At 38.0% G+C, this 18,540-nt stretch overlaps 1 protein-coding gene across 1 annotated transcript; it reads right to left on the reverse strand.

Moving 5' to 3' along the window:
- Positions 1–939: 939 nt before the first annotated feature.
- LOC127618938 (putative uncharacterized protein DDB_G0287113) lies at positions 940–17,938 on the reverse strand. The gene is made up of 3 exons (XM_052091642.1): positions 17,849–17,938; positions 7,299–8,247; positions 940–1,546 (listed from the first exon to the last, which is right to left on the reverse strand). Exons 1-3 carry the CDS (start codon positions 17,936–17,938, stop codon positions 1,476–1,478), a joined length of 1,110 nt encoding a protein of 369 aa, XP_051947602.1. The 3' UTR covers positions 940–1,475.
- Between the last annotated feature and the right edge of the window lie 602 nt (positions 17,939–18,540).

The following is an 18,540-nucleotide window of genomic DNA, read 5'->3' on the forward strand; positions in this document are numbered from 1 at the left end:
TCATTGGCCTTTTCTCAAAGATAACCAAGGTAATCAGGATATCAGGATAAGGTAACCGAGGCTCTCCAGAGAGACCCCTAGTGTCAGAAGGGTAACTGAGCTTATAACTCTTACTATTATTAGTGAATAAATCACTCAATAGCCTAGGACCTGAATACATTGCAGATATGCTTGTTAGATCACTCAGACGATTAGGATCAAGTCAGGATCAACATGGTGAGACAGTGTTTAGCTATTATGCCACCCGCAGGTGGAACCAGCTTCCAGAAGAGGTCAGATGTGCTCCAACATTAGCCATATTCAAAACCAGACTGAAAACATCTAAAGTTAAAATCTATTTTATTGACTGAGAACTGTGCTGCATTTACTGATTGCACTGCATTTTATTTCTGTATTATTGGGGTTTTTTGAAAATATTTTTCAAAACATTTTTTATCTATTTTAATGCCTTTTCTCATTTCTTATTCTTAACAGGTTTTAAAATGGATTTTTATGTATCTTGTATTTTCTTTATGTAAATCACTTTTAATTAACATTGTGTATTAAATGTGCTATTTATATAAATATTCCTTGCCTTGCCAAGGCAATTAATGGGACATAACCCAAACTGGAGAGGACAGCAATTGACATCTCTGTCAAAACTACTTGGCAGTTCTTTTTTTAAATGTCTCTGTAGTTCCTACCCTGAAACTTTTCCCACATGAAGCGCAGTTATATGATTTTTCTCCAGTATGGATTCTCTCATGTGTTTTCAGGTTATGTGAGTTAGTGAAACTCTTTTCACAGTGTGAGCACTTGTAAGGTTTTTCTTGAGTATGGATCCTCTCGTGTATTTTCAGGTTATGTGAGCGAGTGAAACTCTTTTCACAGTGTGAACACTTGTAAGGTTTTTCTCCAGTATGGATCCTCTCGTGTATTTTCAGGTGTTGTGACTGAGTGAAACTCTTTTTACAGTGTGAACACTTGTGAGGTTTTTCTCCAGCATGAATTCTCTCGTGTATTTTCAGGTGTTGTGACTGAGTGAAACTCTTTTCACAGTGTGAGCACTTGTAAGGTTTTTCTCCAGCATGAACTATTTAGTGCTGTCTCAAGAGGCTGGCTGTAGTAAAGGTCTTCCCACATTCAAAGCACATATGAACCCCCACACCGGTATTCTCATCTGTGTGAGTTTTCAGATGTTTTCTCAGGCTTGAATTCAAAGCAAATGTTTTACCACACTTTTCACATTCAAATGGTCTCTCTCCAGAGTGACAACAGAGATGACCTTTGAGACAAACTATATTTGAGAAACTATTTCCACACTGATGGCACGTGTAAGGTTTATCTCCAATATGAACTTTCATATGTTTATTAAGCCGGCTTTTATTCGTGAAAATCTTTCCACACTTTGTACAGGTGAAAGTATTTTTGGCTGCTCTTCTTTTATCCTTTTCTGGTGATAAATTCTTCTTAGTCTTTGAGCAACTCAAAGATTTTTATCCAGTTGTGAAATCATGATGTTTCTGACACTGAAGTTTCTCCTCCACTTCATTCACTTCCATCAGCTCTACAATAAACACAGTAAATGGACAAAATCAATTCAAGAGGGGGAAATTAAAAAATTCTAATTCAAAACCAGAACACAACAAAACCGTGAACACTTGTGATGTTGGCTGTGCAAGCTGTATTTATTTATACTGTTTATTCTGCCTGATAACTGCATTTAATGATTATAGTCATTGGGGTTTGAAATTAACACTCGCCAACCCTAGAAATCAGCAGTAGCGGGAATTGATTTAACTCTTACTAGCCACTTTTTATAAAAACTGTAAAATTTGTAGTTAAATGTTTTTAAATGTGCTAGGATTCTAGTTTAGTTTTTTATATAAGAAATACTAAAGTTTATTAATTTACTTTTTAAAAGACTATATCAATCTAAGCACAGTAATTAGGAGCTATCCATTGTATCACCTGTGGATATGGCGTTATCATCAGTGGAGTCTCAACCTCATTATTTCTGCTTGGGCACAAACAATAACTTAACCCGATTTTACCCATTTTTGAAACTATTCCATTTTCAATGATGTACTTTTTAAAGTTTGGTCCACAATGAACACGTAATTTGCGTGCAACCCCTCCACTGCCCCCAAATCACCGTACAACGATTCACTATAGGTTTCAATCATAGGAAACCTTCAGTCAGGACCCCCCATCTGAGGGTTGTCCCCCCTAAAATAACATTAAAATATGTGTATTGTAAATAATATAATGATTTATTCTTAAAATAATTGTTTAAGAAATAAAATAATACAAATGCAAACGGGGCAACAACAAAAATCCCCTTGGTGTCCCCTTCAAAAACTGCTCTTGAGAATTGTTATGTTTATCGTCACCCCCAACATTTTGATGAAATATTCGACCCCTGGTTTCAATTTAACAGCAAATGTGTTCCTCATTTTAACAACTTTTCATCCTCTGTACACAAATGCACGCTGACATGGGGTTACACATGATTTGTATGTTAACTTGTAGCAGCCAAATTTGTTTGGATTTACAGAAAAGTGAAAGCAAGAAAGTGAGACCAAGTTAATCTGAAGTGATGTAGTTAAATATAACGTGCTCACTGAATGTTTGCAAACAGAACAAAACTTCGAGCACATCTGCTACTTCACTAGATGGTGCTAGGAAGTGTAATCCAGCTTGAAATAATGATTGCCAAGGAGAAGGCTGATGTGAAAATAACTTTTGAGACTTATTCCAAGATGTTGATTCACAAATAGAAGTGCTCAGGGCTGCATTTACCAAAAGCATCATAAGTCTAAGTAGATTATTAAAGTAATTATCTCACAATAACCCTCCTATAGTATTACAACAAAATGGCACCTTCCTTTGGTATTCGCATTCATTTTTAGAAGTGTAATTTTTTATGATGATAATAATACCCATTTTTCCTTCCCTGAAGTATGAACAATAAAATTATGCATTTCTTTTGGGATTTTATTCTATTTTGATCTTATTTACAAGTACATTTCAAAATGTTACCATTAATTTGCGTAAACAAATAAGCTAAGTTAAAAAATAAAATTCAGGGCACTTCTGTAAGTTAAAACATGAAGAAAATATGAGAATATGCCATAAATTTGAGACATATTTCTGCCATCTGGTGAACAATATATAAACAACATGACTTGTCATGCCAGTAACAGTCAGTAGATTGTCAAAGTTTAGTCTTTTAAAATTGATTTGAAGTGTCAGATTTTATAGTTTATGTCATTATGCTTGTCACCAAACCTGATCATGGTGTTACAAAGACACAGAATAAAATGTTTTCTACAAATAAATTATTTCAAAAATAAAAATGTAAAAACTAAGTAACTAACAAACATCAAGAAACAGAAATGAACTGCAAAATTCTAGTAAACATTTAGCAATTTCAAACTTACTATAGTAAAATTTAATTTTGCAAAGGTGTGTGTGTGTCAGATTGCTGTCATCAAGTGGAAAACAACAGTTGACTTGTAGCTCCACTTATTGATGCCCTGTTTCTGTGTGTGTTGTGCATTGTGAGTGTATTCTCATCTCCACTCTTCATTTATGAGTGTGTATGTTTAGCATTGTTGTGAATTTATTGGTTTTATTTATATACATTCCATTATATATTTCTAAAACTGATATCAGTTTTTCTTTTTTAATAAATGTACAAAAATGTCAACAATTCTTTGTTTTTCTGTCAATATGGGGTGCTGTGTGTACAATAATGAGGAAAAAAAAATGAATTTAAATGATTTTAGCAAATGGCTACAATATAACAAAGAGTGAAAAATGAAGGTGGTCTGAATACTTTCCGTACCCACTGTAAGTATTCACAGCCTTTGCTCAATACTTTGTTGAAGCACCTTTGGCACCAATTACAGCCTCAAGTCTTTTTGAGTATGATGCTACAAGCTTGGCACACCTATTTTTGGGCAGTTTCTCCCTTTCTTCTTTGAAGGACCTCTCAAGCTCCATCAGGTTGGATGGGGAGCGTCGGTGCACAGCCATTTTCAGATCTCTCCAGAGATGTTCATTCGGGTACAAGTCTGGGCTCTGGCTGAGCCACTCAAGGATATTCACAGAGCTGTCCCGTAGCCACTCCTTTGTTATCTTGGCTGTGTGCTTAGGGTCGTTGTCCTGTTGGAAGATGAACCTTTGCCCCAGTCTGAGGTCCAGAGCGCACTGGAGCAGGATCTCATCAAGGATGTCTCTGTACATTGCTGCATTCATCTTTCTTTCGATCCTAACTAGACTCCCAGTTCCTGCCACTGAATAACATCCCCACAGCATGATGCTGCCACCACCATGCTTCACTGTAGGGATGGTATTGGCCAGGTGATGAGCGGTGCCTGGTTTCCTCCAGACATGACGCATGCCATTCAGGCCAAAGAGTTCAATCTTTGTTTCATCAGACCAGAGAATTTTGTTTCTCGTGGTCTGAGAGTCTTTCAGGTGCCTTTTGGCAAACTCCAGACGGGGTGTCATGTGCCTTATACTGAGGAGTGGCTTCCGTCTGGCCACTCTACCGTACAGGCCTGATTGGTGGAGTGCTGCAGAGATTGTTGTTCTTCTGGAAGGTTCTCCTCTCTCCACAGAGAATCGCTGGAGCTCTGTCAGAGTGACCATTGGGTTCTTGGTCACCTCCCTGACTAAGGCCATTCTCCCCCGATCGCTCAGTTTGGCCAGGCAGCCAGCTCTATGAAGGGTCCTGGTGGTTCCAAACTTCTTCCATTTATGGATGATGGAGGCCACTGTGCTCATTGAGACCTTCAATGCTGCAGACATTTTTCTGTACCCTTCCCCAGTTCTGTACCTTGATACAATCCTGTCTCGGAGGTCTAAAGACAATTCCTATGACTTCATGGCTTGGTTTGTGCTTTGACCCGCACTGTTATCTGTGAGAACTTATATAGACAAGTGTGTGCCTTTCCAAATCATGTCCAATCAACTGAATTTACCACAGGTTGACTCCAATCAAGTTGTAGAAACATCTCAAGGATGATCAGTGGAAACAGGATGCACCTGAGCTCAATTTTGAGTGTCATGGCTGTAAGGCGGGTGCCAGTGAGTCTGGGCTACTCCTCGAGAAAACAAAAGGCTCTCATGAGAATTAACATCTGAACTCTCTCTCGCAGATGTAACAGCAACATCCGAGATGCAACATACTGTGCAGCCAACACCTCCCTTCTAAAGTATCTTCATCTTACTCCTCCTCCTCACTTAAAGCTCACTAAAAACCTATGCAATGTGAAGTGTGTACAAAAAGTAACTATAACATGTTTGGTATCATTTAAAGTCTCTCAGTGCTCTGGTAAACTGGTCTCATCCTCCCAGCCATAATGAAAAGCTAAAAGAAGTTATAAAATATGTGAAATTTGGTGTGCCCCTTAAAGGTGTGCCCTCCCCAGATCCTCCATACCTCCTGTATGTTAATCTACAGGAACCCCTCAACAGGGGACCAAAATCTAATTATAATGACAGACACCACCATTTGGTAAGCATGTTGAATTATCTGGGTATTTAAGGAGAGGCTACACATTGCTCAGGGCTCTCTGTAATCAGAGCGATCCCAAACAGTTTACTGTTTGTAGTTTATTTCAGGTGATTGCAATTCGTATTTCTTTTGTTTTGATAAAATGTCTAACTTTGACTTATCAATGTCTAATTGGAATTGATGAATTGATTATGTTACCTGATCAATAAATTGTCAACATTTGATTTTATTCTGACTGACTCTGACATTGTGTTTCCCAAACAGATTAAACGATTCAGTATGTTACCGCAAGTCTAGCGCCAGATTAGTGACGACTAATATTTGGCATCGATTCAAGTGTACTTGGTTTGCAAAGACAAAAAGGGAATTTCCGTTTAGAACAGCAAACGCTGCTTGACCAATCTAAATCTGGGTGTCTAACCTCTGTTTTAATTTGAAGTTTCTCCAGATAAGTGTACGTGGGAAACCACGCATGGCCAATCCAAAGCTATTATAAGAGAAGTTATGTTGGTCAACTTACATCTGTAATAGTGGCCGTGACCTCTACTGAAGAAAACGTTAAGTTACATTCAAGTGTATGCAATTCCATGGGGCTATACTGAAGTATCTTTGATTGTGTATACGTGAACGTGACCGATCTCAGGTATATAGCAATTACCTCTGTTTGATGATCCAATACTGGCCGCTTGTGATCGTGAGACCCGCGGTGTAGAGAAAAACACGCGAGGACCTCAAAGCGACATAGTTTCTTAATCTAAACGGGTAAAATATAATTAAAGAGTTAAAGGAATAATCAAACATTCGCTCACTTTTAATGATACTCAGATATCATTAAAAACCTTTTTCATTTATGGAGTCAGATGAAATAACGAGATAATACATAAGAGAAAATGTATTTCATTTAATATTGTTGTGTTGCGTACAAGAAAGACTGTAACGCGCAGAGACCTTCACCCGGATTATTGGAGACCGTCATTGGACCGATAAACGGGCTTACATGGCAAAGGCTGTGAATACTTATGTACATGTGATTTTTTTCGTTTTTTTATTTTTAATATATTTGCAAAGATTTCAAACAAACTTCTTTCTCGATGTCATTATGGGGTATTGTTTGAAGAATTTTGAGGAAAATAATTAATTGAATCCATTTTGGAATAAGGCTGTAACATGACAAAATGTGGAAAAAGTGAAGCACTGTGAATACTTTCCAGATGCACTGTATTTGTGACTTTTGCCACAAAAGACCTTCTGTTGTGCTCGCGCAACGATAAGCCTTGGCCGTTCATCCCGTGGCCGGTTTGTGGATTGTCCCTCCTCTGACAACTGTCGGTAGGTACCATCGAATCTATTCAGACCTTGACATTTGGCTTTGTTAGGAGATGATTAATGTTATTTGCTTCAACTGTGAATGGTCTTACTGTTTTGGATCATTCCTGTACATATCTGTTAATATCTCAGTAAATGTAGTTTAGCATTTCACGACCCTTTAAATACAGGTTATGCTCTTTACTATGGTGGGACGCAACTTTAGGTCCATTGTAAAATCTGGGTCTCGAAGCAAAACCAGTTGAGAAACATTTTTCATTATTTGCAGCATTGCTTTTCTTAAGTTGGAGGGCAAGTGCACATCATTACCGTTTCTTTTCTGTAGATCCAAAAACGTGTAGCATCGCTGGTAAAAAGTTTAGTACATGCACCTTTTTAAAAGACAACTGAGCACTTAAATGAAAATAAAAACTAAAATGACAGCTGATTGATATGAAAATGTAAATGATTAAAGATAGAAACATACCTGAAATATAATCTTCATCATCTCTCTGTTGTTCCTCTACTGTGATTTGTTCTTTTATCTCCTCCTGCTTCATTTCAATCTTCACTGGTATCGGCAGCATCTGCTGTTCTCCAGCGTTACAGACAGAAGTCAGAGAAATTGTGAAGGTTTGATCATCATCATCATCATCTTCATTACTCTGTTGTTCCTCTACTTTTGTTTCTCCTCTCCTCTTCATCAGGTTCCTGCAGTCCAGCAGCTTCACTGAACACATCTTCACTGGTATCTGCAGCATCTGCTGTTCTCCAGTATTACAGACAGAAGTATGAGACTCTGTGAAGGTTTGGTCATCATATTTATCATTTTCATTACTCTGTTGTTCCTCTTCTTTTATCTCCTCCTGATTCACTTCAATCTTCACTGGTATCTGCAGCATCTGCTGTTCTTCAGCGTTACAGACAGAAGTCAGAGACTCTGTGGAGGTTTGGTCATCATCATATTTATCATTTTCATTACTCTGTTGTTCCTCTTCTTTTATCTCCTCCTGATTCACTTCAATCTTCACTGGTGTCTGCGGCATCTGCTGTTCTCTAGCGTTACAGACAGAAGCCAGAGACTCTGTGAAGGTTTGGTCATCATCATATTTATCATTTTCATTACTCTGTTGTTCCTCTTCTTTTATCTCCTCCTGATTCACTTCAATCTTCACTGGTGTCTGCAGCATCTGCTGTTCTCCAGCATTACAGACAGAAGTCAGACACTCTGTGGAGGTTTGATCATCCTGATTACCGTCAGTAGAACAGAGTAAAGTGAGCTGTGAGTCCTGTGTGTCTCTGGATCTCTGTTCAGAGAGTTTGTCCAGCATTCGCTGTGGTGTGGACTGATCTCTGCCGCTCCACACTGAATCCTGACATTCTGTGGAGGTCCCATCAGTCACACACACTGAAGATTGACAGGAAACCTTTTCCAGCTCCTGACAAACACAACACAATCACATCTGTACCGTTTATCATATCACATCATTTGAAAGCTTTCAATCTCAACTTTAAGGATGAAATGAATGTTTAACCTGTAACCTGTCGTCTCTCTCCATCAGTTTTGTCTTCAGTGACGTCACCACTTTCTTCAGCTGAGAGATATCTGTGATGAAATCATCAATATCCAGCATGGACAGATCAGTTCCTACTGATTTACAGCAGATCACATCCACCTGCTGTCTCAAGATGAACATCTGAACACAAAATCATCATCATTATAATGGACTGACATTCATCAAACATCAAACTCATACATCTTTATCTGCGTATAAATGCCTCTTTTCCTAGTGAACATTAATGTTTTCGTTTTTCCCTTCTGAAAACTTGAGTCCCCATGCATATGAAAATGTTTCTACCACCTCAATTTTTCCTGTAATATGATTAATATTCCTTCCCCTTTTCCACAATGCTCCGTCATCAGCAAACAATGATTGCCCAATGTCTCCTTGGACTTGAGAAAATACACAATTTATCATAATTGAAGAGTACTGGACTAATGATGCCACCCTGAGGGGTACCATTTTCCATCATATAACTTCCAGATAAGGTTTTCCCAATTCTGACTTGAATAAATCTATCCATAAAAATTTTTTAATCCCATTATAAATTCTACCTGCTATTCCTATCATATCAAGTTAGATCATTGATGCAGTGAGATCCAGCAGATGGAAAATGACTTCAATAAATCAGATGATTTGTAGAAGGAATAACATTTTATTTGTACAGAAATTACTAAAATGAATTCAATATGAATTAATGAGAATAAATGTAATAATAAAGGAAAACATTTATGTTTGGTTCTTTAATGTTGAGTAGCTATATCTTAAGGATATATCCAAGGACTAAGTCCTGGAATGAATCTAACAATACTACGTCTCGTCTTTATCTAATGAACCAAGTAATTAAATGAAAGAAGTTAAAGTACAGATAGTAAGATGAGGCCTCAAAGCTGGAATTCAGAAGTGGAGATCCAGAGAGCTGGGCTGTTAGTCTCTCTCACCACCAAACGTTAAGTATAAGATCTTTATACCCTCATGCACGGTTTGAAGTTAACTCAAAGGCATCAGGACATATTGTTATGAACCACTGAAGTGCGAAGGCTGCGGTGGCCTTGTATGTTGATGCACTGGGTGGAAACACCAGCCCTAACACAAGTGTGTCTTATCCTGTATGTGCGTATGTGGAAGACTCCCATCTGCACATTGATTGAAACCATAACATCTATAAGGTTAGCACTAAGCTCTCTGAATTCAGCTCTGAAACCTCATCAGGACAAATCAGGGCAACAAATTAATATACTAAGAGTCTAAAAGGTATATACTTTGTCCCAAACAGCGCTCCAGTTTCTCATGGGAATGTTGGGCACAGAAAGCACAAACCATTTACAAGGATAGAGAACGAGCATGAATGAATCTTCTAACACACACACATTGAACATATAAGGCTTGTGCCAGGTAACATGTATACAACACAGAAATACAAGGATGGACATACAAGGAATACATGGAGTCTTAATACAATGATAATGCCATATAAGCTGGTTTCATGAATGTGAAGTATATGATTATATTCTAATTATTGATGAGTGCATAAATATGGATACATGAATATGCTTGTATAATATCATTAAGCAAATGTATAAAATATAGGAATGTCTCTAGCCATTTGCATCAATCATTAATCCTTCTTTACAAACCATATCCTATGCTTTTTCAACGTTGAAGAAAACTGCCATCACTAATTCTTTATTAACTTGAGCTTTCTTAATGTCTGTTTCCAGACATATAATAGGGTCCATAGTTCCTCTCCCTCTCCTGACACAACTCTGATGAGGTGATAAAATTCCTCTATATCTTTCCAATAAGTCAGTGCTATTGGTCTATAATACTTTGGATTTGATGGGTCCTTTCCTGGTTTCCTAATAGGAATAATCACTGCTGCTTTCCATCCAGTTGGTAACTTTATTTTCCCCAAACTTTATTATAAAAGCCTAGCAGCTTTATAGATGCCAAAGCACCCAGATGTTAGTGATGCACCGAAATGAAAATTCTGGGCTGAAACCGAAATTCAGGATGCAAATTAAATATATATATATATATATATATATATATATATATATATATATATATATATATATATATATATTTTTTTTTAATTGTATTAATATTATACTATTTAATTAATTTCATGAATTTAATTCATCTGAATTGAAAAACTACAAACCAATAAAATGATCACACTTTTAAATAAAGTAACGAACCAAAATTGGTCAGAAAATATATTAAAATATTATTAAATATATTATTCTTTATTCAGTTCTTTAACAGTCAAATTTAACAGATTTGTTTTTTTTTTTTACCAATTATCCAAATAATGTAATGTTCTAGAAAACTAGAATGATATGCAAAACAGCAGTCAAATAATGAACTTAGCAGCTCTAGGCTAGCATCTTACAAATTCAAAAGGTTTAAATATGCTACACAGTCATTTTAATGATAACAAAAGGCAAAACACAGAATGGCAGAGGGCCTCTATTCTGTTAATGTAAAAGTATTTCCACTTTAATATAAAATTATTGTGCAAAACAGCAATAATAGAACTAAAACCAACCTCAAACTGTAAATGACAGATGTTATGGAGGAACATGCAAAAATAATACATAAATAAATAAATTTAATAATAAGAAAATAAATAAAGGAATATATGTCTTGATAAAACAAATATAATTAGTTTTTAATGAAACTTATTCCTGAATTTATTTTTGTATGACTTTTTTTCCTTTATTTATTATTTTCTCTTTTTATTTATTATTTTCTCTTTTTATTTGTATTCTTTAAAACATTTTTTTCATTTGTTTTAGTTTTTTTTATTATTTATTTATGCATTCATTTATTTTTATTTATTCTCACATGTATTTATTTCTATATTTAAATATTCCCACATTTATTTATTTTTGTATTTATTATTACATTTCTGTCTCTTGTATGATAATGATGTGGGCGGGGCCTGCTCACATTGGCTTATTGTAGACTGAAGCATGTGCTCGATTACTCTGGACTTGTTTTGATGTGACGTCAGGTCATAGCCATATCTCGTGTAAACTAAAGCTATTTGTGGGGCTAAAAACATAAGAGCTTACGTCAATCCAATATGTATTGGTTATACTACAATCACAAAATAAATGGGGACCTGTTTCTTCAACAAAACCACAAAATGAGCAAGTTTCATAAATGATATGATTTAACCTTGTCCTTTTCTGTGTATATAACTTCATATTTTGATGTCTGCAAATCCATAACATTGTTTTCTGTTGTTATGATTGTTCATTGTAAAAGCTACAACCATGTATGTAGCTTCATTTCCTTGATCGTTTATGTATGCATACATCTGCAATACATTTTTTTTTTTAAATTTATATAGCTGACTCTTCACATATATCTAGAGAGTTGCGCGACATGCGAATGAAGTGAATAATCACGCATCAAACAACTGTTTAATTTAGAGTAGAGGTGCTTATTGATGTTTTAGGAGAGCTGTAGGCCGGTATGAATGTTGAAGCACATCCTGGATTGTTAAATTCTCTACAAAACGTTTCCCTGCATATTAAAAAGCTGTAAGAATCAGGGGGTGCTGAGGTGGGACGTCCATCTGCTCCCGATAAGTACTATTGAGCTCTCGACCAATGATGCACTGGAGCTCCGCAAGGACCGCCTCCCTCATTTACATGTTGCACACAGAAAAGTAAAAATAAATACATGTATAAACAAATAAATATATATGGGAATATATAAATATGGAAATAAATATATGTGGGAATAAATAAATATAAAAAATAAATTAACACATAAATAAAAAAATATGCTAAATAAATGAATAAATAATTAAAAGTTAAAAAGAATAAAAATAAAGTTAAAAATAAATATAGAAAATAAGAAAGGAATAAAGTCATACAATAATAAATTCAGGAATAAATTTAATTAAAAACTAATTATATTTGTTTTATTGAGACATTTATTCCTTTAGTTATTTTTCTGTTATTACATTTATTCATTAATTATTTATGCAGGTTTGGGCCTCCATAAGATGTAGCCTCGAGTGAAGAACAAAGTTTTGCAGGGCTAAACATATTTTAATGTAATTGCTATACACAGCAAATTGGTCTGCTTTCTATTCAAGTAAAAGTGTCAGGTTTCTCTTTAAGAACAAAAGTTGCTCAGCTTTCTGGCAGGAGAGACGGTTCCTCTTCTCATCAAGAACATGAGATGCTGCACTGAAAAGTCTCTCTCTCTGTGCTGGTGCTTGGGCAGAAATATATGTGTGCAGTCCACGATCTTTATCTTTAGTAGTCAAGAGGATTATCGTGTTCACGTGACATTAGCGTGAAACGATTGTCTGTGTTCCGCAACTGCTTTCGGGTCCTTGGATAACATATAACGTGCGAGTAATGGCAGCCGGTGGACTTTCTGGTGCCCCCCTAGGGAGTTGGTGCACTGGTGCCCTACGCAGACTGTGTAGTATGCGCATAGGGAGCGGCGGTACTGCTTTGACGTATTTCCACACCGCTGACATCGGCCATTGCTTGGTTGCGCCGTGATAATGGCTAGATCGATCGAGAGTGAAACCTGAGAAATGAGGGGCGGGGAGGCATATATTTTCTGCCTTTTTTCTCTTTCGGCCAAAACAAAAAATGGCATTTTCGGCCAAAAAAGTTTGGTGGCCGAAATTTCGGTGCATCCCTACCAGATGTTTTAACATTATGTTGCAGCTATCCAGGAGATGTTATTCCAGCTCTTGCTATTGCCCTCTTAATTTCTTCTAAAGAGAACAGAGCAACAATTGAGCTGTTCATTTCATTCAGTCTCTCAAACCTTGCAAGATAAGCTGATTTTGTTATTTCCCTTCCTCTCTTTCACTCCTCAGTTAGGTTATTTGCACTATGGATTTCCATGAGTGCCTTTTCTATCACTGCTGTCTTTCCCCCCACCTTCAGAACAGGACATTTCCATTCTCTTCTGATTCATCTCATGCTTTTAATCATGTCACATACCTCTCCCACAGGTGTTCACCATTTAAGTTTTCAAAATAAATTCACTGTTGTCTTACGGTGAAAAATTAATGAACCGTTTATTATAATAATACTAGACTGGAACAAAGCTAAGTTAATCATAATTGACAATATTTTTTCAGTTCTTCAATCACCTCTCCATTTACATCTGTTTTTATTCCTCTCCATAATGTACTATGTGCATTAAAATCCCCACATATCACTCTCCTATTTCCATCCATTCCTTTGATTTGCATTAAACTACTCAGATCTAATTTCTTAAAAGGATTGTAATAATTAATAATTATAAGCTCTCATTCCTTTGTCCAGATTTCTATGATTACATATTCTTGCTCATTTCCTATTCCTATCTCTCTAAATGCAATATCTTCTCTAATAAATACATCCACCCCTTACTCCTTCGCTCCTATCATACGTAACACAATCATATCCAACTAATCTAAAATCTAAATATGGTCTCAACCATGTCTCCTGAACACAAATACATCAGGTTTACTAGATAAAGTCAATGACTTGACTTAATGGAGCTTGTCACATGTTGCCCATTTAATGCAAGAAATTCCAGTCTATGAGCAGCACCATCAGAGGGCATTTCAGACCTTAAAGCACAACTTGTTTATCAAGTGTCATCAAGTGTATCTCTAGCACACCCAGAATTCAATGACCACTTCATGAAAATGTTGTACATTTTTTGTCTTCCTCATTTAAGAGACCATTATAGAAGCAAGAGGTAAGGTCAATTTCTCCCAAGGGCTGTAAAGTTGTTAACCAGGGCCCGTATTTACAAAGATATAACCACTAGAAGTTCTCCATAGAGTTCCTAGCTAGGAGGTTTTGCTTAAAACCTATTCACAAAATAAAGGAAATCATAAGATAAGAGTAAGGCAGAATTTACCTTATTGCTATGGATGACATCACGTTTTATTAGTGCGCTATTTTAAATCGCCCTCAGTGATTGGTAGTCAGGGAACTGCTGTTTGTCAGCTAAGACAAATAACGATATACACCAATCAGCCACAACAATAAAACCACCTACCGAATATTGTGTAGGTCCTCCACGTGCCGCCAAAACAACGCCAACCTGCATCTCAGAATAGCATTCCGAGTTGATGTTCTTCTCACCACAATTGTAAAGATCTTAGTTACTGTTGACTTTGTCAGTTTGAACCAGTCTAGCCATTCTCTGTTGACCGCTCTAATCAACAAGGCTTTTCCGTCCCCAAAACTGCCATTCACTTGATGTTTTTTAGTTTTTTGCACCATTAGAGGAGTAAATTCTAGAGACTGTTGTGCATGAAAATCCCAGGAGATCAGCAGTTACAGAAACACTCAAACCAGCCCATCTGGCACCAACAATCATTCCATGCTCCAAAACACTGAGATCACAATTTTCCCCATTCTGATGGTTAATGTGAATGTAACCGGCCCTGCTCGACCCGCTCCAAACAGGATTTAAACCACCGTGTCCAGTGTGGGATGAACCATAAAAATAATGTATAATGAAACAAAAAGACACAAACATAAACAAACACACACACGACAGCCTTGTATGGCTCTCTCTCTCTCTCTCGAACTACCGCATCTCGCTGCATTTATCCCTCTCCTCGGCTGATTTACCTGATTGGGGGCCCTGGGCAGATGGTCAAAGGCAACCAGCTTCCCTTCTACCTTGTTTTCTATCAACGTCTCCTGCATTTCTCTCCATCACTGGACCCAAGATATAAAAGCAGAGATGCGTCTTTTCGCTGATGAGCGTAAGACCAAGGACCAATCCAGACCATTTCTCCTGACTGCTCAACACTACAGGAATTCGAACGGACAATACAGCTGAAATCACACTGGATTTCCCAAGTAAGGCTTGATATCTGGGCATATTTAGTTGCATGTTTAACTCTGATCACTGTTTTGATTTGTGAGATTGTCATTTTTGGGTGAAATGTTGTTTTGTTGTGTGATCTGAACAAGTAATTCAGTCCCGCTGTTGCGAGCTGTCACCCTCAATTAGATTTATTGCACCCCTTTTTGTTCGCTCTCTATCTTACTCACTCTCTCTGATATTCACGGAGTGAGCGGCAGCGTGGTTTATATTCGACTCAGGCTGGTGTTTCAAATTCTCCCGCCTGTTTCGTCAGTTCCTTTGTGTGTCCGCTCAATCAAATCCTCATGTGGTATTAGCTCCACTGCTCTGGAACTGATCCAGCCATCTTTCCTTTCTCCTTCCCTCCCACACTTAAATGATCTTTGGCTCTGCCATTTTGGATCTAGCCCGCAATTTTGTTTCCTTTGTTACCATATCTAAACACACCCCCACACCCACACACTAGCAAATAGCTTCACTATTAGTTAGGATTTCCTGGTTATGTTTTGTATTATATTCAGATAGTATTGGTGGTGTTCATTACTACTTGATTACAATAAACTCCTGGTTGTTTTTGCTTGAATATTGTGTTAAAGCCAGCCTCTGCCACGTCAAGACCTCCCATATTACCTCAGTGTATTATTATTTTATTGGTGTTAGAAGCTAACTATAATTAGAATACGGTTAGATTCGTATAGCAATAAGTTGACTAGTTCCTCCCCTTTTTTGATTTTTTTGATTAATAATTAAAATACTCAACCTTCAGGGTAGATTTTTTCTCTTGTCAAAGAGTGGTGCCCCAAGGATATAATTAAATTAGTTAAATTCTATTATTTAATTATTAATGAATACATTTTAATTATTTCTGATAGTAAAATTGATCTAAACAACCAGTAGCACCTACATAATCACTGCTGCCCCATGTGAGGCGTGATAATTGTTGGCTTCCGTGATAATATTCTTGCAAATAAATCCTAAGTATTTTAGAGCAGCCAAAGGTTTTCCCTCTTGGCTTCCTTTTCCTCAGGAAGTTCAAATGGCTAAGGCATAGGGCTGGTTATGGTTGTGAATTATTGCAAGTGTTGTGTTAGTGGTTGCTAGTTTAGTACTAATTCATTATTCCTTTAATTTGTTTGTGTGTGAGAGATTCAGTCACTAGATACTAACAAAGTAGTCTGACATACTGATAATCACACAGTGATTGTTAACACCTAATAAGAAGCTCAAGGAACAGTTAATAATATAAAGCAGTTGCTCATGAGTGACAGGTAAGTGGTCCCCCATGTGCATTCTTTTCTAGGGTTAATGACTGGTGCATCAGTTTTTCCCACAGATCAACGGGTGTCGGCAGTCACCACCCTCAAAACTCAGCTAAAGTTTCAAGATTGTGAACACGTAAAGAGTTCCTATTGGGGTCCACTGGACATCACACTCTCACCTGTCTAACCAGGGAGATATGAGTTGCCAGTCCCCATCAGTGTCCAGAGCTGAAGCTCCCTGGTCAAGTGAGGAAACCTCACTGTCCAGCTGGATCGCTGGCCTCCTCCTTGTCTCTAGAGAAATAAGGGAGGAGCTTAACAGCTACACACAATCTCAGTGTGACACTGAAATGGCCGCTGTGGTGGATAGTGCACACAATCGGGAAGGTAATCACTATCCAGGAAGGAGTTGGTAGACTGTTTCTACTCTACCACCACAAGGCCCAGTTGCAGAGAGCAACACTCAAGGGTGAGGTAAAGACACTTACTGCCTGTAGTAGTCAGCTCGATGCACGGAATCGTGCCTTACAATGAGACCTCCAGACCACAAATACGATGCTGAAGGAGTATGTAGAAAGACTTCAGTTGGTTGAAAAGACAGCCGAGAAACCGCGGATGACCGAGTCCGGCAGGAGAATCAAGACGCATGGGCCAAGGCTCAAGAAGTGCATCGCTACCCCACCTTTCAACTCATAGACCAGCACTACAGCGAAATACCCCACCCCTGGTTCAGGTAGTGTTTCAAAACAGTTGCCCCAACTCCCGGAGATAGAGTCTGCTCCAGCATACCTAAAAACATTTATGCAGAGCTACGTTCCCACCAGAAGCCTGCGGTCGGCTAAGGAACGTCGCCTTGTCGTACCAAAACAAAGAGGCACCAAAACACTTTCCCGGACTTTCAGTTTCATCATACCACGGTGGTGGAATGACCTTCCCAACTCAATCCGGGAAGCTAACTCGCTCTCTATCTTCAAAAAACGGCTAAAAACACATCTTTTCCAAAAGCACTTAACCGGTCACTAAAAAAAAAAATATATATTATTTACATTTCTTGTTGCACTTAAATCTGTTTTGTATACTATTCTGATGAAAGTGAAACTTTGTAATATGGCACTTTTTGTACCACTGTCTCCCTAAGGTGATTCGCTGATGTTCTTCCTCTTTTGTAAGTCGCTTTGGATAAAAGCGTCTGCCAAATGAATAAATGTACATGTAGAGTGCATCCCGGGTCGGGAAATGAGCCCACCATGTTTCGGGGTCAAGGCCCCATTTCTTTAATCCTCCCCTAATACTTCTTTCAGGCCCCACCACAGCAGGGCACCTTCCTCACCACAAGGAGGAAGTGGTCTCACCCAACACCGTGGCAATGGGGGCAGGTACTGGTACTCGTCCTCTGATGAGTCAGATGGATACCAGCGGGACCAAGCCACAGGTCTGCGCATGCGCCAGCTTGACTTCTTTGCAAAGGCCATAGAATGCTTCGACCCAGGAAGCAGAGATTCAAATGTCACTGTTTACCTCAGGGAAATCGAACATTGTCTTGCAAACTTGCCTCATGCCTTGGCACGAAAGAAGTTGAAACTCATCTGGAAATCAACTTCCAGAAGCGTCCGCGCTTTCATCGAGACTCATCCGCCGGGCATTCGGGACAGTTATCCGAAGCTTTGCAGGGTTATGAGCGAGGAGTCCTTGCCATATACACAGATGAAACATCAACTACCTTCAATGCCATCCGCATCCAACAGGTTGGAGCTCCCCAAAGAGTATTATAGGCATTTAAGGAACGCATACTTTCAAGGAAGTAATGAGCCAGGTCAGGAAGAAGAGCAAGTTTTCAGATCTCTCTTTCTCCATAACCTCAACCCCTGCGTGCGAACCCACGTTACACTGATGTGTAAACAAGGTAGACCGACCATGCAGGAGATTAGAAAGATGACCCAGATAACTTGGGAAACAGTCATGCGTCCAACTGATAAACAAGAAGATGATGTCAGAGTCCTAGACATCCAGTTTTCAGAGAGGGTAGACTTAGGGCTTGAGGGCT

The sequence above is a fragment of the Xyrauchen texanus genome, chromosome 25, assembly GCF_025860055.1.
Source record: "Xyrauchen texanus isolate HMW12.3.18 chromosome 25, RBS_HiC_50CHRs, whole genome shotgun sequence".
Lineage (NCBI taxonomy): Eukaryota > Metazoa > Chordata > Actinopteri > Cypriniformes > Catostomidae > Xyrauchen > Xyrauchen texanus.

What these genes read in the sequence shown, in the direction of transcription:
- LOC127618938 (XM_052091642.1), bottom strand. Translation starts at nt 17,938, where the DNA reads ATGCGCAGACCTGTGGCTTGGTCCCGCTGGTATCCATCTGACTCATCA. An exon ending in CCCCATTGCCACGGTGTTGG is followed by an intron (nt 8,248 to 17,848) that starts GTGAGACCACTT and finishes GTTTGTCAGGAG; the next exon opens with CTGGAAAAGGTTTCCTGTCA. An exon ending in TGATGAAGATTATATTTCAG is followed by an intron (nt 1,547 to 7,298) that starts GTATGTTTCTAT and finishes TGTTTATTGTAG; the next exon opens with AGCTGATGGAAGTGAATGAA.